This window comes from Ischnura elegans, chromosome 13 (assembly GCF_921293095.1).
Source record: "Ischnura elegans chromosome 13, ioIscEleg1.1, whole genome shotgun sequence".
In the NCBI taxonomy this organism is placed as follows: Eukaryota; Metazoa; Arthropoda; class Insecta; order Odonata; family Coenagrionidae; genus Ischnura; species Ischnura elegans.
In genome coordinates this window covers 12010768-12036635 of record NC_060258.1, presented here as the reverse complement: position 1 = coordinate 12036635, position 25868 = coordinate 12010768, and the positions used below count along the sequence as shown (strand labels likewise).

At 38.6% G+C, this 25868-nt stretch overlaps 2 protein-coding genes across 2 annotated transcripts in view; both read right to left on the bottom strand.

Annotated features, from left to right (window-relative positions):
* Positions 1-25868, bottom strand: part of LOC124170078 — a 119280-nt gene that overhangs the window by 26330 nt on the left and 67082 nt on the right. The window contains exons 13-15 of the mRNA XM_046548773.1: positions 12381-12855; positions 7362-7525; positions 4210-4281 (exon numbers count right to left, since the gene is read on the bottom strand). Coding sequence (XP_046404729.1) covers positions 4210-4281; positions 7362-7525; positions 12381-12855 — 711 coding nt within the window. The remainder of the gene's footprint in view (positions 1-4209; positions 4282-7361; positions 7526-12380; positions 12856-25868) is intronic.
* Positions 18550-21275, bottom strand: LOC124170079. The gene is made up of 3 exons (XM_046548774.1): positions 21080-21275; positions 20929-20992; positions 18550-19727 (listed from the first exon to the last, which is right to left on the bottom strand). Exons 1-3 carry the CDS (start codon positions 21267-21269, stop codon positions 19472-19474), a joined length of 510 nt encoding a protein of 169 aa, XP_046404730.1. The 5' UTR covers positions 21270-21275; the 3' UTR covers positions 18550-19471.

Sequence of the window (25868 nt, the reverse complement as noted above, 5' to 3'; positions counted from 1 at the left end):
ACCTCGATATAACGACACCCCACGGTGCACCAATAAACACTCGCTATAGCGAATTGTCGCTTTACCGGAGGTGGAGCAAATATTGGCCAATATACCTGTTTCGAACATTTATACAGGAACAGTAGTGGCGCGGCGACAGATAAATTCTCTCATATTACTCCTATATTTTTATTTTCTCGCTTAGACGCATTTTTTTTGTCACGGTGTCTGCCATCAAATGCTTTCTACTCATGCAACTCGTGGACGTGCGGATTTGCTGACGACAACTTTCTGCCGCCCGAGGAATAAAAGAGGATCGGGAATGCTAATACCACAATATTTTCAAAAAAAATTAACTATTAATTTATCGAACGACAGTTTACCACATAAATTTGAGACTGAGCACTCAATTAAAACCTTCATTTCTAACAGATCGCTAGCAATTACTGAGATTTAGGAGCCTTGATGTAAGTTTTTCAGGGTGTGAAACCATATTGAGATATTTCTGTGACTGTGGTAATGGAATAGAAGAATAGGGTGTTGCGCTCATATAGCAGCAACAATTTATTATTTATCCTACGGGCAGTACCAAGATAAAATCGCAAGACCTTGATTTTATTCAGTAATATTAAATAAGATTTTAACTAGCATTTGTTTTGACGGACAACGTAATAACATGCATCAATGAATATTCAGAGGATGACGGATAACCTTTCAAGAGCGATTTTCTTTGACATCCTGGAGTCAATATAAAATTGTATGGTGAAAATTCATCTTTTCGGCTAGTTACTATTCACCAGATTTTTTTTATTTGTATGCCAACTGGGATAAAGTTGAAACCCATATTTTTTTCATTTCAGCAAAGAGCTATCATAAAGTTATAATGATATCCACATAGCTTAGCATTGGTGAGGTAATTTAAAATGAATTTATATCTGATAAGGGCATTGAGGAAGTTCAATAAATTCTCATTGAAAGGAAAGACGGAGGTTGTTGGAAGGGGGTTGGAAGCAGGGAAATTCTTTTTAGCGTACTCTGGCGTTTTCAAAGGCCCTGAATGCATTTTTGGAACCAGACTCAAGACAATTCTGTCTCTGTGGTGAGCACCTTAATCGGTACAATACTATAATAACTAAAAATGGGTGTTATGGATGGTCAGAGCATAGAGCCAAATGGCCAAAATCGCATATTTTCAATCGCATTTTTCGCGATGTTCCACCACCTAAAAGTTATATTTTCAATACACCAGCCGAAAGGTATTTAAAAAAACTTCCAGAAAACGTTGTTTCTTTTTGGCCCTCTCAAGAAAATTTTATGAAAACTTGCATTAGAAATTTTCAAATCGACGCCATATCTTCTTTCCCCGCCTGAAGTTCTTGAAAAAAACTTGAAAATATGTGCAATTAAATAAGGTTTCAAATGCCGCAAACCGCATTAAAAAATATGCATTCTTGACCGAGATATTTAAAAAAGAGTGAAAATCGTATTTTCGATCTAGCCGGCCCTGGTGGGCACATAGCGGGCTGGAAATATGGGGAGGTTTGTCCTATTTGATCCCAAATCGCATACCCCAAGTACGGGAAAAATCCAGGAGGGGGGACTTTTCACCTTCTTATCCGGCTATGCTCTTTGAGACTGAGCACTCAATTAAAACCTTCATTTCTAACAGATCGCTAGCAATTACTGACATTTAGGAGCCTTGATGTAAGTTTTTCCGGGTGTGAAACCGTCGCTATAGCGAGAGCCAACACCAAAAGGGCCTCGTAAAAACGAAATTTTTAACACGCTTAGCATAGGGTCAATTGACAGTGCATCGGCTATATCTCGTAATAGCGGGGGTGTCGCTATAGCCCATACTCGCTTTAACAAGGTTCCACTATAGTTTTTTTTTATTTCTAGAAAAAACCTCGCAGGAAATGAATGAAAAGAAAATTAGTATCAAACGTACGCAGTACTCAAAAAGGCTAAAAGATTGTGACTTTAAAAAATTGCAGAAAATTGAGTTTAAAATTGTGTTAAATTAGAGTGTTATACTAATTTGTTATTTACTTTTTTTTAATACTGTTTGTCTGACACTATTGTCATAATAAATTGTCGCCTTAATTTCTTGTAGTAGTTAGTCACGGCCGTTTGCAACGAGTGAATATTTTGTATTTCTTTTCATTTTTTGTTTTTCTTTATGAATTTAATGTCACGCTGAACTTATATAAGCTGTACAATGATCTTCTCAAACATATTCTTAGCTAAAAAATTTTGTTGCAGAAAATTGAGTTTAAAATTGTGTTAAATTTGAGTGTTATAACAATCTGTCATTCATCTTATTTGAAAATATTGTTTGTGTGACTTAATTGTCATAATAAATTGTTCGCCTTAATTTCTTATAATAATTAGTCTGTTATATCGCAGCATGATATTTTTCCTTTCGTTAATTTTGTTTTGCCGAATTATCTGTAAGTTAACGGCTGTCCGCAACGAGTGAATCTCTTTTATTTCTTTTCATTTTTTCTTTTCTTTTATGAATGTAAAGTCATGAATGCTGATGAATGTAAAAGTTGTATAATAATTTTCTCATGGGTCACAAGGCCCACGAAATAAACGAATTTATTATTATAATTATATTAAACACCGGGAAAAACAGGCATTGTCCGCTACTTCATAAAAGTTACATATTTCTCTTTATTTCAGAAATCTTAACAATTTGTTAGGTATACTCTCGGCTTTTCAGCAAAGAAAAATGGGTTAGGGTACAAAGTTATTGCAAAAGAAAGTATGAGCGATGCAGTGGTTCACTCCGATTACTCCGAACACGCTGCCAGGAAGGAAGACGATCCCGGGCCAAGGCGTTAGAATGACTTATCGACTTGAAAATTACATTGTTACTCGAGAATCATGATAGCGCTTCCTGTTGGCAGATTTCTGGTCGTACTGGCCTCGACAGCTCTGCAACCGAAACTACTCAACTCAACATTCGTAATGCTACTCGAAACACTCGTGTCGAATACCAACTCCTCGACTCGACTCATTTTCGAATAATCATACGTCCCTAGCACACATTTATGAATTGCGGAAACTTTTTGCTGACTGCAGTCATTAAAGGCATCCCCCGAGTTACGTATGTCTCGACTTACGTAAATCCGTACTTACGTAAGCGATAACCGTATTTCAAATGATTACGTTAATTTTCGAATGCGAGCGCGAAGAAGTATATATTCGCTTGTACAACCTATGGTAGAAAAAATATCGAATAGTTATAGAGTTTTTTACGTGCTAAAAATAACAAAGTGACCCATTTTTGTCATTCCTCGAAGGAAATTTCATTAATTTCTGTAGAAAAATCGCTTATAAATCCCAAGTCAATAATCAACGTGACAATTTGCAGTTCTAGCGATGGATGTGGTGGCGTATGTGGGTGCGCTCATTGCTATACGATACAACTTGTTATACAGCAATCTCTGAAGCGCCAACGCAAAGGTTCGACTTACGTAAATTTCGACTTACGCATAGTCTGCCGGAACGCATCTCTTACGTAACTCAGGGGATGCCTGTATATGCATTAATTATTGTTGCTTATGCACTGCTGATGAGCTTCAAGTTTTAACTCTACATTTTAAGCTGGAAAGATTACCTCTGCACAATTTCTTTAACTAGTTCAAAATCACCACGTCTGCTACGATTAATTCACTATGATTAGTCGTTGCAACTTCATTTTTAGCAATCACTTCATAGCTAGCAGTTATTTAATTTTTCAAGTTCATTATGTGGTTAATATAACCTTTATAAAATTAATTACCGTCGCAATTCACTTGTTGCTGCGGGTCATGATACGGATATCGCAGTCTTGGAAACCGTGGAATTCCAACCGGGTGCAATTCTCTGCCGAGAATACTGAAATGCACCCGGGCTATAGATCATTTTAGGAATTACGACTTCCGGAAGATTTCATTCATTAATACACCGTTCAAAATACTGTATTGTAACTGGGTCGGAATACTCATGAAAATTTAGCCAGTGTCCCACGCTCCACGCTGTATATTTATTTCTGTACCATATTTTGATACAACTTACGCGCACCATCTCTCACATCGGTCATTGGATCCTGCCTCTTACATCACATACGCATTACACACTTTCAAAGTTGCCCAAATCCATGACACTTATTCAAATGGTGTAAATGACTAAATTGACACACATTAAAAAAAACCATTATGTAAAAAAGGCTTGTATTCTTACCTAGGTAGCAGTTTCCAAGAGTCTATCCTAGAGAATACTCCCGTCCAGGTTGTGATATAACCACGTAACTTACTGAAAAGTGAAGGAGGTTTTGTGAGCCACAATTAAGACAAATTGGTCCCATACTAATTCACCAAGAATAGAAATCAACTAGGAACAGGAGTAACTTAAGCAAGAACAAAGACTCCATTAATAAAATGGTAAAAAAAACAAGAAAATGCAAATTACGTTGTATTTCAATCGATTGCTATTCGTGGTAATAGGAAAAATACATCCCGAACTAGTTAAACAACTACAGTAAAACCCCTTATTTACACTTTCCTAAGGACCCAAGAAAAAAAGTGTAAATTGCGGGAAAATGCAAATCGTGGGAAATAGAGAATTTTCACTTTTATTCATATACTGGCTTTGGAAATGTTAATTTTTTAATTGTTCACTAAGCATATTATACCATAACACTGTTTCCCTCTGAAGCACAGTGTTTTTGCTGGCAGCAAAAATTAAAAAATAATCCTGTTTTGTCTGCCATGAAAACATCTTTTGGGCTGTAACCTTCAGAACTCTAATATATTCAGATTCTTTCCACTGAGTTGCTGTCTCTATGTTAACATCTTTGCTTTCACCACTCACCATCTTATATACAAGACTGTACCTATTTTTGAATCTGTCCAACCAACCATTATAGATGCCGTGGAATCTTCGATTCCCAATCTTGTGGGGAAATACTTTTTTCTCAAGGGCCTTTGGGCCTGTTAACACGATACATTAACATGTACGAGTTGATTTCTGCTTGCATGAATGATTTTTGTGGACCGGAACGGGATATGTATGAATGTAGACAGGGGCAGATCCAGGATTTTTTTCTGGGAGGGGCCTGACAGGCAAAATATCTTGTCTTAATTGAGATTAAAAACAAGATATAACAACGACTTTACAAAATTCTCTTTATTTTTATATTAAAGTTATTCTTATTGAATTAAATGATTGAGCCTCCTTGAGTAATACACAAAACAAAGCGAACATGATGATGACCATCAGGGGCAGATCCAGGATTTCTTTCTGGGGGGCACAAGCAATGCCGTATCCAGGATTTTGATCTGGAGTGGGGGGGCACAATGATACCACATTATACAAAACGAACGCAATGATAACCGGACCGTATTAAAAATCTTGCATATTTTTAAGTCTGGGGGGCACGTGCCCCCTCCCCCCCCATAGATCCTCCTATGATAACGGTATTCAAATTTTGTCTCTTTTTTTTAAGCATCTGGGGGGGCACGTCCCTCTAAATCCGACTATGAATGCATGAACCAAATTTGAACAGGTTCTATTTTCTGTTCGTGCATATACGCACAAGTTGGGTGAATACACGGTGCATTTTCGTGTTCATAATTTAGACATTAACTTGTACGGGTTAATGTACTATATGTAAACAGGCCTTTAGATGACACCATTTGCTGGGACATTTGATGATCTTGCACCTAAAAACTACTCTTTTAGGATTCGTTCTATTTATTCTTACCTGGAATTCTTCACATATATTCTCTTTTTTGATAAATGTCCGCACTGGTTTGCATATTTTACAATGGCATCGCGATTTTTCACCACGGTATTGAATGTTGAGACTGGGAATCCGAACGGATTGCCAGTCCTAACATTCGAGTCGCCAGCGTTTGAATCGATGCGGGTTCCGGTGTGGGAATCAACTATCTCTATAATTTTAATTTTCTCGTCAATTAAAAATGTCCGTTTTTCACCTCGAATTTCCATTTTCAAGCAGGATCAATTCTATTTCCCGTACGAGTTGAGGGTAACTCGAGTTGCCGATCGGCAACACACGAGTATCTGACCTACTCCTCGGCGATCAAGTGCGTAGTACAAACTGTCATGGGACTTCATAATTTTAGAAATTTACAATAGTTTGCGATACACTGCTATTTGAATGGGATAATTCAAGTTTAAATAAGTTTTTTTTAAGTATTTAATTAACCCATAATTGCTACGCAACTGTTGAATGAAGTCAGCGCAAATGATCCCAGTTGTCGGTCAAGTTATATAGTTCCGGCATTTATCACGTCTGGTTCCCTTTCAAACTCTCGTATCAAATTATCGACTACATGATTATTGTCAACATTCCTTCAGGAGTTCTTGCATTATAATTAATACATAGCTCGATTGCTCAAAACACCTACTTTCATATCGTGAATCTTTTCGCCGCTGACAGAAAACGAGATGACGTAGTTCAACTTTCCGACGTTAGTGGCGTTCTGTCCCGCCACATTCAAATTCTTCCCGAAAATAGTTCTCATTACGTCTTTCTCTCTTAGATTTTTAAATAAAAAAGCGCGAAAGGAAGCCAAAAGACAGTTTTATGGACTGATATACGCGATTAATTGTTTTACTACTCAAAAAAATTTTTTTTTTAGGCGGCACGTCGTGATGCACATGGCGGGAAAACGAAAAAAAAACGGCGTAAATACAGGGTTCTATTTATATTGGAGAGATAGGAAATATGACGGGACCCAGAAAAAAACTTGCAATTTGCGGGAAAACGTAAATTCCGATAACGCAAATACGGGGTTTTACTGTAATTAAATATTCACCACTTATGCTAAGGTTATTTAATTAAAATAAAGTAGATATCATTTTATTTTTGGCTATTATTCCATTTTTCAATTCTTGATTAGGTTACTTTTACCTCATAAAAACAATTCAACATCGCAATGAGCATGTTTTCTGGGTTGTAATACAGAATTGCTCGGCCTGAGAGACCATGAAATATTATTGCAACCCTACAGGTTGCGATTCGCCGTTCAGGATAGCAAATTGCAACGGTGCTTTAGCTATTTTGAGAATTATGTCTTCCGGTGCAGTCAAAACAAGAATTGCAACCGTTCTGAATACCGTGCTGCATCTGGGTTGCAATATGCTATATTATAGCAACTTCAGTTGCGATATCGGCTGATAGCATGACGCTATTCCATTCAGAATAGCAGCTTAAAATAAGTATAAAACGCTAAATTTAGCAAATAATATTATATGCTAACTATAATAAGAATGAAAGGTTTAATAATATAGTGAACCATACTTTTATCGATTACTTAAATTTTCATTTTTCAAACCGCTCAAAACTGGATAGTGATTATATTTACCGAAAAAAGTTTGTGATAATCTCAGCCAGCACTGGCCCGAAGATAAACAGGAGTGTTAGGGCAAAGTAAAGGTAGTTGGCTCGGCTGCAGTGTTGATAGGCCACATTACAATCTGTCGCTATGTCCAGCAGGTAGAGAACTGGGAACAGCATCAAAAGGACAACCTTTTGGAATAAAAACATCGAAACAATTGAAAGAGCTTTCATACTCCGCACATGCAATAAGCATATCCATGTCACACATCTATTTCGTGCACGTGAGTACCTGGTTCAATATATGCATGTGGTAGAGTCACAAACATTAAAAGATTAACGGAGTTTTCAACTACATTTTTTAAAAATTAGGTTAAATTGTAATGTTTAAAAGAAACAATCCTAGCCATTAACAAGGAGTTTAAACTTCTTGGAATACTTCAATTGTATATAGACTTTGAAATGTTCCTCGGCAAGGTAAATAACATAAAAAACCAAAGGATGGGCAGTAGGACACACAAGAACACACAAAGATAAAAAACTCACAAAACTAGCTGAATTTTCGGTGGCATTACCACCTTCCTCGGAGTTAGGTAAAAGAATGTAGGTAAAGGATAGCAGAGGGAAGGGGAAATAGAGGGGAGGTAGGGTCCAAAGAGGGGGGGGGGAAGAGTGAGCTGAGGCAATTAAGGGATTATCGGTTGATATTTAGGCCGGGAGGAAGAAATGCTTTGAATTGTGTAAGTTAATTTGATGGAATTAAGTTTGAGTGGGTGGTCTGTGGGGGGAAGGGAGGCTAAAACTGATACATTGTAGCAATCATTGAATTGACGCTGATGAGTGGCCGCATGTTTCGCCACCGGGAAGGACGCAAAGTCAGAGGAAGTGCATGATGCCCTGTGGTTATTGATTCTAAGGTTAAGGGGAGTTGAGGATTTGCCTATGTAAAAGGAGGGACAGTGTTTGCATTGAATTAGGTAAACTACATTCCTAAAGTACAATGCATTGTCTAATACTAATCTCTGCTCGCGATCTCTGAAATGTTCTCTTATCCAGGAAATGGCATCTTCATCTAGGATTGCAGGTACCTATGGCGTGCTGGTGATAGGTCACCCCCTCCAAAACACCCAGAAAATGGCTCACAGAATATAATGTTGAAGCATAAACTCTTGTGAATTTCTTAAAATGAGAAAAAGACCAAAAAATAAAATTTTTGGTATCAAAATTCAATCATGCTCTCACATTTCTTAACATTTGTCCTTTTATCAATGGAAAACAAACAATGACTATTCCTTTTCCATCCAACGGACGTGGAGAAAGGCTTTGAACTGAGCTACGAGCATGTGTGAGAGAACTTATTGGATTGAAATGGAAGGTCCTCTTCTGACGTTACAGAAATGAAAGTGATGAATCCAAGACCGGAAAAAACAGAAAGATATGCTAGGGGCAAACGTTAACGAAGCTAGCAATGACACAGAAGAAACGCACGAAGGGAAGGAGGCGTAAACAAATTCATTCAATCGTTCAATCAAATTCATGTTCCGATCTGGTCCAAAAAAGTCATCCCTGCAAAGGGACATCAACTCGACGGCAAATCTGTGGTCTGGCTATCCCTAGAACCCTTGAGGCACCAACTGACTTACACCTCTACAGGGTACCGTATTTGCACGAATCTCAGACGAACACGATTCTAAGAGGACCCCCCATTCTCGTAAATTGATTTCTCTAATCATCGAGGCAAATCATGTTGCCTTCTTACTGTTGCTCTGAGAAAAATGCAGCGACTTTGTAGCAGTTTATTCCGCGACGGCATCAAGGCTTTAACGTTTCAATTTAGGTAAATTGTAACCAATCACACGAACATTTTGTGAGTTGATAGAGCTTTAACTTGAATGGAGCCGAACCGAGGGTATAGGAGGCAATCTCGCGGACACGGCAGAAGTGCACCCAGCGACTGATCGGCACACGCCGAATCCTTGCCTGCTGCCCAAAAATGGATTTTTTTTTACCTGAACGCAAAATTAAATATGCTAAATTACTGTTAAGCTATTTTTGACGCTGATTTTTCGTCGCATTGCTATTAGGTGGCAACCTCAGGTGTCCATAATTTTTCCGATGCAAATAATGCAACCCGCTTGACGTAAAAAATTTTGCATCCAATTCTAAAGCGAACCATCTTTTCCGCAGGAGTTGCGAGGGAAAAAAATCTTGTCTTAGATTTGTGCAAATACGGTATTTTAGTCAACCCAACCACTTCCTCCGTATTGCGTAGAATATTTTCTTCCACCTTCGATTCCTTCCGCATACATCTGCTTATCCTATCCTCACTCCTTCCTCAGTCACTCTTTCGGGAAATTCTCTCCACCGTTTCTATTGGCATGCGGCCTCTCTCTCCACCTACCCTTTCAATCCCCCTCCACCCTTTGTCCTTACCATCTCGGTGGTTTCTTCTCCAAAGTCATTCCTCTAGATTTAATAATAAAATCCTTCTTATATCCCTGGATTTTCCCGGGATCTATTTTATCATTTTAGTTGCGTGTTTTCTCACCGTCTCCAAACTGTACGTCGGTCTATAAATTCTTCCCCAAACTTGGCAAATCCTCTCTCCCCCCCCTTTCTTAAACATAAGTAGGTACAGGCATCCCCCGAGTTACGTAAGAGATGCGTTCCGGCAGACTATGCGTAAGTCGAAATTTACGTAAGTCGAACCTTTGCGTTGGCGCTTCAGAGATTGCTGTATAACAAGTTGTATCGTACAGGAATGAGCGCAACCACATACGCCACCACATCCATCGCTAGAACTGCAAATTTTCACGTTGATTATTGTTTTGGGATTTATAAGTGATTTTTCTACAGAAATTAATGAAATTTCCTTCGAGGAATGACAAAAATGGGTCACTTTGTTATTTTTAGCACGTAAAAAACTCTATAACTATTCGATATTTTTTCTACCATAGGTTGTACGAGCGAATATCTACTTCTTCGCGCTCGCATTCGAAAATTAACGTAAACATTTGAAATACGGCTATCGCTTACGTAAGTACGGATTTACGTAAGTCGAGACATACGTAACTCGGGGGATGCCTGTATACTGAAAAACTTACTGGTATCACAATATAACCGCAATAAATTTTTTTATAACCATGTTTTTTCATGAATAGAAGAAAAAATTCTTCAAGAAGACGTCAATTCCAAAAAGAAAAGACAGAAGCACTTTCAAATAAAAACTTATTCACCTAGTCGAGACATACGTAACTCGGGGGATACCTGTAATTTTCTCATGCATTACAGTTTCTTACACCAGATGACGCCTTTGTGAGCCGAAACTCGTTAAATATTTGCTATCTGCTAACTTTCATTTCAACCACTCCGAGACCTAGGCATAGTAGTATATCCGGCTTTCCTCTCTTCTTTTCCCCTCTTGAAATGGCTGATTGTTTTCGTCTGTGGGCCTGTCTCTTCTCCACTCCACTCTTGAGCACTTTCAAATTATTTTCGAGAGAGCTCTTTTCTCGGTTCACTTGCGGTTTTTATTTTTGTGCCAAGGCGAAAGAGTCGTTATTACTGTTGAAATGAGGGGAAGGGGAAATAATGGGACCACTCATAGCACAAATGGGTACTCTGCTGTCAAACAAGTAGGAATTGGATAAGGCCATCGGAGGCTCAATTCACTATTACAACTAGAGGTGGGTTAACCTGTTCATTTTTATGAACCGTTCACTTTGATCCTGTTCAGTAAAAAGAACAGTTCAAAATATCGGTTCATAATGAACAGGTAGGGTAATTCGGTAGAAAATATTGTTTATCATGCGTTTAGAGTACATGAAAGCTTGGTGTGGTATCGTAAGGTTTGTGGAGAGTGTTGTGGTAATTTCAAGCAAGTTCTGCCCCGAGCCTCTACTGGGTTATCCATGCGCAAGAAAATATCTGCTGTCCACTTTAGAATAAGCCAGAATTAATATTCACATATCAAGTCAGTGCCAGATGTTATTTGCATATCTAGCACGAGAAAAGTTTTAAAATGCTCCTTTTATAAGAAACTTTGACTTTTGAGACTTTTTGAAAAAACCAAGTCCAAAGACTTTAATTGTTTCTTAAGTTCATGAATCGCGTTTTAAACAACATTTTTGGAGATGCATCCACAAATCCACAAATGTTCAAAATACGAAATCACAATGAACGCGATATCCCAACTGAACGCCCCGAGGAAACTAATATTTGATCTAATATTTCGAACGGTTCGAAAGAACTGATATTTTAAATATCAGTTCAAATATTAATTAGAACGAACTGTTCAGTCCCGTTCGTTTTCGTCGACGGAGGGGAATGGTAGGGAAAGAAGGGGAGGGGCTCGGTCGTAAACGACGCACTTCGGCGGCCTTGGATGGCCTCCCTCGTAACCGCCATCTGTTGTACCCACAACGCACTTGCTCGAGTAAGCTGCAGTTCGAAATGCCTCTTGATGATCATACCTACTATACCGAGTACGCCGCAATTGTGCAGTGCCGACATGAACAGTGAACAGGGTGTTTTAGAGAACGGTTCATTTTCGAACCGGTTCATTTCAGTGAACAGTTCGTTTTGGCAGTTCGGTTCTTTTTGACCCATCTCTAATTACAACCCATTTACACTCTCTCACTCCACAGAGTAAACAGAGAGAGAGAGAGAGAGAGAGGAGAAAATGAGGATGGGCGGTGTTACATAAATTGGAATGCACCGGGACCGTAACAATGTCTGACAATAAATATACTAGAAGAAATACCATCCACTTCATCACAAGTGATAAAAATTCTTATGATCCTCAGTGTAAAAGTTAAACTAAATGTATTATCAACAAACTTTATTACATGGATATATCGGCACCTTGAGCATGTAAGGGTTAAAATACGATTAGTCACACAAATATGAAGGAGCATTCATGATGTATCCAGATAGAAAATTCATTGGTAAACTTCGCTCTAAAAATTGTAACGAATGGCTAAAATTAGCCATAAAATGTAGGAAAACGCAGATGTAGGCATGGTGACAGCAGTAAGCATTTACTTACATCTTTTCTCTGAGCACGAGGTTTCGGTATTTTGCTTTTGCTGAAACTGGTGATAGCATCTTCCAATACATCATCCTCAAGATTCCACATCACGTATTCCTCATTGGGCACAGCCACCCGGTCCATATTCTCGAGTACATTGCTTTCTGGAGAGGAAACTATTTTCGTCAACGCTTCCCTTTCGATCCTGAAGAGGAGAGCGTCCGTGGGCATCAGGAGCCTCCTTCTCCAACTGCAGGCCCCGGGGCTGTCAGCACCGTAAGCAGCAATGAGTCTACTCTTCAATGCAGGTAAGTTCTCTCTTTTAATATCAGCTAAGGATTTCATCCTTTCCTGTTCCATCCAGAGCGCACGATCTCCAAGCTTTTGCAGCATAATCCCTGCGTCGCCATGCTGGAGTAAGCTATTGTCATTGGTAGAGCGGATCTGCCGCAGAAACTTATTCAGGAAAATCTCCATGGCAGCATTGCACTCCCTGGAAGCAAGTAGTATTTTTTGGTAAACAATTCTTAACAATTTTACATGTGTAATAAGCTCTTTGGATGTATCATCTAAAGCATTATATTGAATACCTTTGACTTGGAACTTATTTGATTGTGACTGGACTCATTTTCTAAGCTTAATTAATTAGTATTAATTAGTGATGGGTCGGTTCGATTCCTCGATTCTTTGATTCCTCAATTCTCGACCAAGAACCGGAATCGAAAACGAGTACTTGCCAAGGTGAAAAATCGATTCCGATTCCAGTAGTACTTCAAACAACAAAATATACGACCGCGTTTCCAACAGTCATATGAATTTTCACGCCACGTAATCGTAATGACAAAATACATATCTTCTTGGGATGTACGAGTACTCGAAAATTCAAGTCGATCGAGTAGTTGGTACTCGACTCGAGCGTTTCGAGTAGCATTACGAATGTCGAGTCGAGTAATTAAGGTTACAGAGCTATCGAGGCTAGTAGGTCCAGCAATCTGCCGACAGGAAGCGCTATCATGAAACTCATGTAATAATGCAGTTTTTAAAGCCGACAAGTCATTTTAATGCCTTGACCTGGTAGTTTCGGCTTGCTGAATACACTATAGTTGCCGACGTGGGCGCCGAATACCTTTATGCCAGCCGTGGCGGTCGATTGTCTTTCTACCCGGTGCACACTGGTCCGAAATCGAAAAAAGCTGGAATAAAGTCCAAAATGACATTTTTGGGGATAGAGGCTAGAAACCTAGTGTAAATAATCATAAATCATTACCAGATATAGATTTATATGCCATTTTACATATAGTATACGAACCTTTAGTGAGATACAGAGGCCCAAACATGACCAATTTTTCAATGCCACGCGAGATATCATTTTTGGTATGAGTTTTATGGAATAAACGCAATATTCCTTTGATCTGGTGCTGTGCCTATTGGCAAATGGAAGGAAATCCAGGTGGCAGCACTAAGTTAGGTGTCATGGCCGAATAGGGAGGTTCGCCCACTTTAGTACGTTTGTTTGTGTGGAACGATAACCTGCGAATACCCGAGTTTTATGTTCTTATTGAAAGCGTCATTGTTCTTATTGACAATTGCATCTGGAAGGGAATCCAGGTGACAGCACTAAATTAGGTGTCATGGCCGAATATGGAGGATCGGATGCATTAGTACGCTTGTTCGTGTGAAACGTTAGCCGGCCAGCACTATACCGTTTAGCCGAATATCAATGGCATTATGATGAAAAACTTAGAAGGAAAAGTTCATGAGCAACAAAATGTGCGGTGTTTATGATTGCACCGACCAGTGTGAGACAAAAGCTATCTCTCTACATAGATTCCGCAACACCCCTAATTTGGGAAAGAAGTGGGAGCACGTCATGAGAATGGGCAAGAGTGAGCTAGCATGCTAGTTTTATTTAAGAAAAAAAACAAGAATGGGTCATAGAGAAACATATGAAGGCATGACACCTTCATTGTATCATTTAATGCCTACTTAAAAATTGTTCGCGTAAGTATGGAGGTGTCAGAGGATGAGATGCAGACGGAAAGAAGGTTGAACAAACTTGCAATAACTATCAATGAATTTTCAGATATCCAATAAGCCAGGAAAGTTAAGGTTGGGGAAATGATTCGAATCGCGACAACTGAGAATTATATGAATATTCCCGGCCGACTACCCACCAATTGCCGGGACTAAGTCTGTTTGAGACAAGTAGTTTCTCCCAAAGTCGCACAAACTTTTCCCAGGCGATCCCCCCCACGATCGCCGGGACATCTTCCGCCCGGGGGCCCGTCAAAACCGGGTCGGCCCTTAAAACATGTCTCTTTCTCATTCAATAACTAGGCCCTGCTCTTCCGAATACGATGCGGTGCGAAACTCCGACGTTTCTAAGGCCTGCGTGCTTCGTTGGGTTAAAGGATTTCTCGAGTCGCTTTGCCCAAATGGCCAAAATTCCGGGGCCGAGGCACGGAGACCCTCGCGCGACCCGTCTCGCCACTTCCCCATCGATCTTCGCTAGCCGATGAGAGTCGAGTGACTCCACATAGCAGTCAAAACGCCAATGCAAGGGGAATTCCACTCACGACCACACCGACGTCGAATTCCCTTAAGAAGAATAGATTATTGAGGACGGATGGCTTATGTGAGTAGATGCCTATCATATTGTTTGATGATTTTAATAATGATATATCTCTTGTAATGATGGTGGATAAAATCGTCAAACAATACACACGAAAACGGAAAAAGTAGCACCAATTTTCTTCTGAAAAGCTTGTATCTCGTGTGACATGCCATTAATAACGCTTGTTTGTATGCTAAAGCCCATTGCAAGAACCAAATACTCCAACAGTGCTTCAACCATGACAGGTTACAGCATTCCACCTCATAGCCCTCAACGAGGGACCTCTTGATGTCTCTATTGAACTCCAAAACGTCAGATGTGGAGAAAATTACTTCATCCATTATTCACAACTGAGATTTACCATATACATCAGTATTCGCTTCACAAAATTGCTGAAAACACATCCGTTTCGCACACCGCTAGGCTGTAGCATTAGTAAACAAACCGGCCGATCCTCCATGTCTCATTTCTGAAATTGGCCACCAGATGTCAGCTACTTTGATTCCTGTTGCCTTTCAATGACTTTTGAAGATTTTGACTCTCATCTGTCTGGTTTTACGATGCAAAATGGCCGACCCGTTTTTCACGTGAAATTTGACATAAAGTAGACATTATCTTTCGTTTATGAAAAATATAACTCGGAAAATTTTAACCACAATATAAAGTAGGGATTTCTAAAGAGTACTAATTAGAAATCTTGGAAAAAAAAAGTCAGCGACGAAGGAAATAAGAGCGATTTTTCAATCGCGCATCAAAGCTCAGCTATATGCCGTGGAACTCTAGGCTTGGCAACTGAGGCTGATTTTTCAAGTTTTTTAAAACATTAGTCTTGAAAATCGTCATTTAAAGCATGGATAATCGTCTTCATTGACTTAAAACACTAAACTGAGGATGTTAAAAAGGATTATGTTTAGATCGACTTGAACATTTAGCGCATTACTTGAGTAAAAATACTAAAGATAGGATATTTTTCGGAACTATCCCTCGCATAAGAAATATGCCCTGGGTATTGAAGTAAAGTGAAGAGATTACGTCAGCATGCTTAAGGAGGAACCATCATTTCAAGCATGCTTGAAAACCTCCCCTTATTTTTATATATTTTGTTGCTCATTATTTTTTCTATCGAATGGTGAAAAAATATTAATATGTCATCGGCCATTTAAAAAAGATTAATGGATTTGAAAATGACGGATTTTCACCTAGAAATACATGTCTTTATGGGAGAATGATGACCTTCCCTTATAAAACATTTTTTATCTCAAATTTGGCCCGAAATATATCGTTGAAAAACTAGCACAGCACAGAATAGACATCGATGCCCAATATATATATTTTTTTAGAAGGGGTTACCGATATGTTAGCGCCGGTATTTAAGTTTAAAGAAGATACTTCCGGTTTTCTGCAGAGTGAGCTGCCATTATGCTGCGGAGGTAGTGGCAACATTGCAAAGTATACGGAGGTAAAATATGAAGAGCGATATTGCACCTGTCGGCTGCTGCGTAATTCCAGTTCGTTGGATTTTTCTGAGCAATTTTTTTTTACGAATTCATTAAACGAATATTCAGTTCATCTCGAAACGTTCTTTCAACCCTTTTTGTGCCAGCCTTTTTTACCTTGTATATGCGAAGAATGCCAGGGCTCATTTGATGAATTTGCACGATTTTACTTAAAAATTTATAAAAATTCTAATATGAATATTGAATGTGTTGGAGCTATTTTTTAAATTTAAACTTCTAATACTTACGTCATTGATTAAAAAGTTCACCTATGTTGTTATCTCTTCTGTGCAACTTGGGAAAAACATTTAATTTTTAAATTAATTTTAATACACCCGGCCGATAGATCGGCCCGTGGCATTCTTCGCACAAACCACACGGGCCGGTAGATCGGCCGGCTGGCACTATAAGGGTTAATGATGCACTGAAGCCAAAGACATTAATTATTCCGTAATTGTAAAATTTTTGATGATATGGAATGGCAAATCATACAATAGCTTAAATATGTTATCTGGCTCATGAAAATAGTTTTTTTGGAATGCGAAAACAATGAAACATACGCAAGCCTCGTAGAAAAAAGCTATGACATCCCTATTTCAGTAGATACGGTGTAGTATTCAATGAATGGACTACTAACCACCTTAAGTTAAGAACTATATGGTAACAATGTATTGCAATTATTTCAACGTACTGGAAATCAATTCTACGGACGATTATCAAGGGCGAACTTCCATTTTGTTATAATTCTCATTCACTAGACGAGATTTACCTACAATTTGCTTCTTATCTCTGTCAGTAAACGCCCTCCTAAGTTCACGTTATGTCGCACACCCATGAATATCTAGGCCAATATTAAGAAATGCATATCCCAACAAGACCTTAGTGATACGTGTAAAACACTATTAAACTGACACATACATATTATTCAACAATTGATCCTTTACTATATAGTTATCTTTGAGGCTAAACATTAAAACTGAGTTATAATTGTGCATTACACCACCAATCACCCAAGAAATGTGGAGTACCAAATTTATATGAAAAATTATCAAGTACACTATGGCGTGGGGCTATCTTAAAGGAAAAGTCATAGAAACTGCAACCTAATGAATATTTACTTTACACCATCTTACAATATATGTACTAATTACCTGAATTTGCTCCAAGGTCAAGACAGCAATATTGTACATTCAAATGTTGAAATACAGGATACAACTAACCATTTGGTGTTGTGACAGCAGGTTGAGCAACACGAACATTTTCAAAGGAATTTTCTCCAAAGGAATAAACCATAAAATATTCTCTTAAATTTTTATTCAGAACATTTTTTCATAATAGCTTGCCATTTATTTACAATCATGACACTTTTTGTGACTTTTTTTTAAGAATTATGTAAATCTTTGACACCTTCCTCACCACTTGCCCTATAAACTTCTCTTAAGCACCCAAAGTTGAGTCCTACATCTGCAATCCTTCCAATCATATATTGGGATATCCCCATATCCTGGAGCACAGACAAACTGACCAATAAAGACTTTCTTTTTCCCAAAAACTCACGCCTTCGAATAAATGAGTCCAGAGAAAAGCTCTCTTTGATAATGCGCTCATTATTTATGTCCATATGCGACATCAGCTTTTTCAGTGCTAATGAATCACTGAGAGCATTATGAGGATCCAAAGACACTGACTCCCCTATAATGTCTTTCACAAGACATTCCTGTCTATAGGACTGTCTACCAGGGAGAAGCTTTTTAAATATGGGGCAGCTATCTGCAAACCCCACCACAACCGACATAAAGTCCTCCAGCAAGTTGGCCTTCTGGATGGCCGCCACAATCATCCTTGCATCAAAATTTACATTATGGCCCACCAACAAGGCACCTCTCTCTGACTTTGACACAAATTGAATGAAGCCCCTCAACAGCACAGTGGTGCACAAGCTTCTTTCCTCCACTCCACATTTCCCCATCCCTCACACTTCCCAGCCCACTCAATTCACTCACTTGCTCAGGAATAGGCCCTGAAGGTTTAATATATACAGAGAATTCTGATTCTCCCACAGCACCAACCGGAATAATTTCTGATGAATTACTCGGGTCTGCGGTTTCCACATCAAATGTTATAAGAGAATATTCGCTGGTGACCAGAACAAGCACTTGAGGTGAAATGAGAGTGGCATCACCATCCAATCCCATCCCACTCCGATATGTCTCCCCTTCCCGAGCTTCCCGACTCTTCACCATTGCTCCCTCCTTTAGACTTTTGAAAAGTCTCCTTCACTTGAAGCCCAAACTCTTCCTCTTCTCCATGACACCCATTCGCTTTCTAGCCAGCCACTGCCTGTGCTTATCTGTGTTGGACCCTGGAGATAACATCAGGGACTTCTTCACATCTGCCACATACCCGACACAAACATTCTTATGGCCAACTGCTGCTGCGACTCTGTAATCATTAGATTCGGAAGAGCCATAATGCCTGGATTTAGGGGCTTTGCTGGCTACAATAGCATCGAAGCTTTCATTGCCTTGTGTAGAGCCACAAGGAGCCAAACTATTGGCAATTTTTCCAAATTTCTCAAAAACTTTGTTGAGGCTTGCACGCAAAGTTTCACCCTCCAAACCTAATCCCCTGGGAAGTCCTCGATGGTAATATGCTACTGGGTCTTTAACAAAGCCACACCACATGAGAGTCAAAGGAGTGAGGGATAACATTCAAAGTAGCTTTCCTGAGGCTTTCTGGATTTCCCTTATTTTGTTGTAGCGCATAACCAAAGCACCTCTGCAAACACTTTATAACAGTTGGAGTCAACTGCTTGTGTGACATCCTCAAACCATACAATGCATTCCCCAAATTCTTTTTCGCATGGTTGATATCGGACACCTTTTCCACATTTCCTACATCCCTCCTAATTTTGGCTGTGGTGGGAGAATCTTCATCGCAGGCAATGGTTCCCACCTTTACTTGAGCTGCCTTCAGAGGAGTGCTGGTGGTCAAAAGCTCTACTGCCAAATCCGCCTCCACTGCCTTGGCACTGCCAGACCAATTCCTGCGACAGTCGTGGTCGACATTAGAGTAAGAGCAAGCCTTGTAAGCTGCACTCCAAAAGAGAGAACATTTTTTGAATGGATGCCAATGAGACATCCATGTCCAGGGAGGCTGGAATTACTTCTCCCACTCCCTCTCCTTTGCCATCCCATATCATAGGACGCAGCTATCGAGGTTTCAAGGACAGGGGATACCACATTACTTGCTCCTCTGTAAAAAAAAAGAAAGGCTTAATAGTAATGAATGCAATAATAATGATAATACTTGCCAGGCAATTTGCGCCAACAAATATAGGACAAGTCAAGGTATTGAACATGCTACGTACATCTTTTAAATAACTGATAGCATTCAATAGTTGTAATGGCAGTCGGTAATTTAATATACAATCCAATGCCAAGGCCAAAGGGCTATTAAGAGTCAATGCCGTTAGGTCATGGTTCATGTGCATATAATATGTAAAATGCCACATTTAAGATATATGCATGGAGTATTGTGAGGATTTTTGGTAATGTAAACTGATGTCTACAAGGATTGCAAAAATAAAAAAAAATCTGACCAGAGCAACTTAGAAGTTAGCTTGGATACACGAATATCCTATTTTCTATTATAGTGCTGCATATCCCCATGCTGTAACCCAAAAACTTCATCAAAGTTGCTTTCATACGGCTGACCTCTAATATTATATTCAGGTCTCCATCAAAGGCGTTTATTTTCAATTTAATGTCAGAGAGTTGATTGATGACAACTAACAAATGTTATAAATCAACACTTGTGCCTCAGTAATTAATAATTTAGCATTTGGTGATGAAATAAAAAAATTGGTGTCATCAGCGTAAGTGACATTGTAAATATGTATTACTGTTCCCAATCCACAATAAACCATACATGAAACTCATTAACAGCCTGGACACATATCCTTATGTCACTTCAGATAAGATTGGTAAGGAATCTGATTCCCCAATTAACACAAGGTTATAACAACAATTCTAACCAAATGCAATGTCTTCAAAATGAAATATTCAATGGCAGTTATTTTTTTACTCCAAAAAAGTCATTGTGAGAAGTACTTTACTTAATTTCTTATAATATTAAGTGCTTCTAATGAAGTTAGAAGTTTCACACCTATACCTCACCTTATCATAGACCTATTTATGCTATTCATATTCAAGGTTTAGATGGAAGAGGGGACTAGCCTCAACCTCACCTGAATAAATGCATCTATTATTATTATTATTATTATGGTTACATCTTATTGGTACAATGCGCAGTGAAAGAAGTTTGTGTGTAGTGTGCAAAATGTTTATCCACTGCTTAACTCTCAGCAAATTTACCACACTTTCGGCAATGTTTTACGATATAGAACAAGAATGGAGACCAATACTAGTAAAAATGATTTTTCGTTTATACTTACTCTCCCTCGATTGATGTTTCGTCACCAACAAGAGGTAACGCCAGTTCATTTGATTCCAGAGATTCTAGAACAATAAGAAAAGCTTATTAAAACATTGAATGAAATAAATACCCAAAGAAATGGGCATTCAAATAATCATATCAAAGAATACCTTGAGTTATAGATGCCTCCAATGTTTTTTCAAGTGTAGATGATAGTATGCAGCTCTTGTTCGCAACATCTTCAATAGCAGGCCCAACTATCCTTTCACTTCTTTTTAACAGCGACTCGGTTACGGCAGGCACATTAAGGCAGGTAAGGAAGGCGTTGGCATGAGTAGGGCCAATGCAAGCATCAAGCATACCTGATTATTAACAGCATATTAAAACAAAAGGATTAGTTAAAATCATAGAAATTGTCTATTTTATACAGCTTAAGGAAACAATGAAGCACCTTCATAGTCAAAATATTTCATTATCTTACCTAAAGCAGCCTTTATATTGATGCTATAGGACATGTGATTAGTCTCTGGATTGGTAGTACTTTTTGAGGTACAAACATATTTATCAATATCACATTGCCTGCAACTGATTGGCCATTTGCTGGCAAGACCAATTACACTCTCCGACAATATATCCAGGAGTGATAAAACATTATCACAGCCCGAGCAAATCAGTTGCTGCGCGAGGAACATCACATCAACAATTCTGCTTCCTAACTATGATGTTGTTGACACCGGAAACTTCTGACTTCTCCCGCGCCGAGCAAATCTTCAGGTTTTCAAATCGTTTGGCTTTCTTTGCTTTAGCAAATCTGCCCTCGTTACGAGCTTGGAGATTATCCATTGCGTAGAATGGATTCTATCGTTGACAAAATGATGATGGCAAAGATGAGCGATAGTGAAAAATGTGAAGGGATGTAGATGAATGAGATCACGAACAAATGGTTGAAATGAAGGGTGAAAAAATAAAAATGATGGACGCAATAACTTATGCATAAAGAAACGCTCTTGAAAACCTCAACACTCGAAGATGATATACACCACGTTTAATCAAGCTTAGCAAGATACCACAGGGCGCGTTGCTATGTCACAGTCAACTGTTTACCAATTTCAATGTTGCCAAACATTTATGCCTTAAATTTTCATCGCATTATATCGCTAAATTAAACCTTATATTCACATTTTGAGATATTTTTCACCAGAAAATATTTTTTCTTTATCATCAATTCATTAATTATTCTTGAATTAAAATGCTAAAGTAATAACTGCTGCTGCTGAGGTCAATATAACCTTTAGTTTACATTATGAGTGTTTAAGTTTCTTTTTGCAAGTTTACAACGATATCTTACCATAATTTCTTTTTAATAGTACTAAATAATTATAAAAAAGCATTTTAAACCAGAATCAACTCATTAAAACATAAAATTTTTATCATATGAAAAGAGTACTTCGAAGCGCAGGTTCCTCCTTAAGAGGGAGAAAAATGAACTGTTTCCGTGAAAGGCAACAACCGATACCCTTTTTCCCTTTCCAACTTCGCCGAGGTGAGTCGCACAGTAGGGGGAGTTTTCACACCACAAGGCTCTTTTAGCCATTTTTATTACTGCGTCCGTCTGATGTGATATTCATTTGTAGCGTTTAGTTTCTTTCTTGAACTTAAAAAAAGGAAGAGATTTTAACACGTTGCGGACCGCTCACGGAGATCTCCGTGTTTTGCGTGCCGAACGCTGAGGACCGGCCACGGAGATTTCCGTGTTTTCGCATGTGATAATAAAACTTACTCTGCTTCTTTTAATATTTGTTACTTATGTTCGCATTTGCTTCTGGTGTATTTCAGAATGTGCTTTCATTGATTTAGATTAGTTTTATAACATTCAAATTATAAATTTATTAATATTTTTTCGATGAACGTAATCCACTTTTAGAGTTAACTAATGCATAGGATCAGAATGTCACTAAGCCGTAACGTGTGAAAAAAACTCGATCAAACATTCATTTTTCTATAACAGCAACTCTTTAAATTCTACAATGTTCTGAAATTACGAATTATTATATTTTAGATGATAAGGAATAATTTTGGTTGGATTTCTTCGGTCCTTTTCTTTTGGCTCCAACAAAATCTATTGTCGGTAATTCTCTCATCGCCTACTTTGCGCCATACATTATAATGAATGGCGCAAAGTGAATAATGTATATTTCACCTCTGGGTGCATTCGGCTGTCTTTCACACGCGCCATGGTCTGGATTCTCACAAGACATCCTATCTCCAGCGCTCAACGTAAACACATCAACGAGTCTCGAGGGCCAAGGACTATGAGGGTCATTTCAGCGGGACCCTATCTTTCCGTCCATGATAGAAAAGGACCAGATGGCCACAACGCTTATCTTTGTTAGTCTCTAATGTTTCCCTTTGCTAAGAATGCATATTAGTCTTCTTTGGGACGTTCTTGTGTTCTTTACTCTCTTCGTTAGAGATCTGAAGTCACGTAGTTTAGTGAGGAATCATTTCCTTGGATGAAAGTTGGTGTACGTTTACCCTATGAAAGTGCACGCATACGCAATCTTCGTAAATTTCATTAATTTCCAGCAATAATTCCTGCGTATCTTGTCAACCGAAAAATTTCTCCAAAAACAATACGACCTTATTTATAGTAATGGCGTCAACTAGTGGTGGTGCTTGCGGAATGACGGAGAAGGATATATATGAAGAACTTTGTGTGGATGCATTATCAGACGTGCCAGATGATTGTGTAGACGAGTGTGAGAGCTCAGATAGTGAAATTGGTTTTGATATTGGTGGAAGACAACATAAAAGAAAAGCTGCACAGTTAGTTTACACTGATGATAGTGACTCGGATGCAAGTGATAGCGATGGTAGCTTAGTGAAAGACACCTCGGTGACATGGAATAAAATTGACCTTCCAAGAAGTTTGGAAGATTTTCAGGGAGTGGCAGGAATCATCAATGCTCCTGATAATTGTGAATGTGTTTTAGAAGTGGCAAAAATGTTTTTTGGGGATGATCTTCTCGAAATGATGTGTAATGAGACCAATTTGTATCGAATGCAGAACGAAGGCAGATACAAGTCCTCGCAGAAAACTGGGAAGTGGAAAAATGTAACGGTGGGAGAGATGAAAGTATTTTTGGCTATTATAATTTTGATGGGAAAAGTCAGGAAAGATTCAATCAAGGAATATTGGAGCACTGATGAATTTATCAATACACCGATTTTTAGTAATTTGCTCAGCAGGAACAGATTTGAACAAATTTGGAATTCTTGGCATTTCAGTGATAATCAATCAAATTCTGAATCTTCCGATAGGCTACATAAAATTAGACCAATACTATCATATTTCTTAGAAAAATTTAAAACTGTGTATATGCCTAAACGTGATCTCTCTCTAGACGAAGGAGTAATACCTTGGAGGGGAAGATTGAGATTTAGAACATACAATCCAGGGAAATTGGTGAAGTACGGATTATTGGTGCGAATGGTGTGTGAGAGTGAAAGTGGTTATATTTGCAACATAGAAATATACACAGCTGAAGGAAAAAAATTAGAGGAAACCATATCGACCCTTTTAGATCCGTATTTACACCGTTGGCATCATGTGTTCCAAGATAATTATTACAATAGCGTACAAATAGCTGAAAATCTTCTAGCGAAAAAAACTCGAGTTTGTGGAACCATTCGTGCCAACAGGGGGCTTCCCACTGAATTTAGGCATGAAATAAAAAGTATGAAGAAAGGTGACTACACATTCTGTAGACGGGGGGAAGTTCTGCTGCTTGCGTGGAAGGACAAGAGGGAGGTGAGGATGATTTCCACAATCCACAACTCGAATATGGGCGAAGGAAAGCGAAACAGATGGACGGGGCATATACAGAAAAAACCGATTTGTATTTTGGAGTACAATAAGTACATGGGAGGTGTAGATAAAGCTGATATGTACTTGGCTTACTTTTCAGTACTTAGAAAAACTATGAAGTGGACAAAAAAAGTGGTGTTGTGGTTGATCAACTGTGCCCTATTTAACTCTTTTGTGGTATACAAAACATTGAACACATCTACCCGTTTGACCTTCAAAAAATTTGTTTTGGAAGTAGCCAAGGGCTGGGCTAAATGTGAGGAGGGAAGAAGTGCGTCTTCCAGCGATGATGACACAGAGGGCGATATAGGAAGGCCGACTCAGCGAGCGCCTAGGCAGGATAACCCAGCAAGGCTAGCAGGGGGAATGATGAAACACACTCTAGAGAAGATAGTGGGGCATGGGAAGAAGAAATATCCATCGCGGATGTGTCGAGTTTGTTCTGCTAATAAACTTAGGAAGGAAACTCGGTATATCTGTGGATTCTGCAAGGTTCCCCTGCACAAAGGAGCATGTTTCACCAAATACCATACAAAAACTAAGTACTAACACCTCTGGTAAGTAAAACGCTTCAAATTTTATTAAAATACGTTAAAAAGTAAAGATTTTATGAGTGTTTTCGTGAATCAGTGTCATTTAGGTTAAAGCTCCTTTAAATGCCCGGTCCTACCCGATGAGATTGGAATTAAATACCCGGTCCGCAACGTGTTAAGGTTGATTAAATGAAGTGAGAAGTATAGAGTTTTTTTAGATCTACAAAACTTAAGTTTAGTTCTTTAGTTAGTTCGCTTTGTCTACTTGAATTCCAAGAAGATTCAAGATCCAAAAAAATCGTTGATATAATTTATAATAAAAATTCCAAAGTCTCCATAATCTGGCAATTTTGGTAGGAAAGTACTTGCCCAATCATACAAGTGTGTAGCAAAAGGCAATTTTCTGCAGGCAGTAATACTGAAACATGACGACGTCAAAACCTGCTGGCTGAGCATGTAGAATAATTGGTTTTTCTGCTTGAGAATTTGAAAGGGCCAAATATTAGGTAGATGATTCATATATGTAGTATGTAATCTTTATAACAGCTATGAAAATTT

What these genes read in the sequence shown, in the direction of transcription:
- LOC124170079 (XM_046548774.1), bottom strand. Translation starts at nt 21,269, where the DNA reads ATGCTTGATGCTTGCATTGGCCCTACTCATGCCAACGCCTTCCTTACC. An exon ending in GGAGGCATCTATAACTCAAG is followed by an intron (nt 20,993 to 21,079) that starts GTATTCTTTGAT and finishes TTATTGTTCTAG; the next exon opens with AATCTCTGGAATCAAATGAA. An exon ending in GAAACATCAATCGAGGGAGA is followed by an intron (nt 19,728 to 20,928) that starts GTAAGTATAAAC and finishes TTTTTTTTACAG; the next exon opens with AGGAGCAAGTAATGTGGTAT.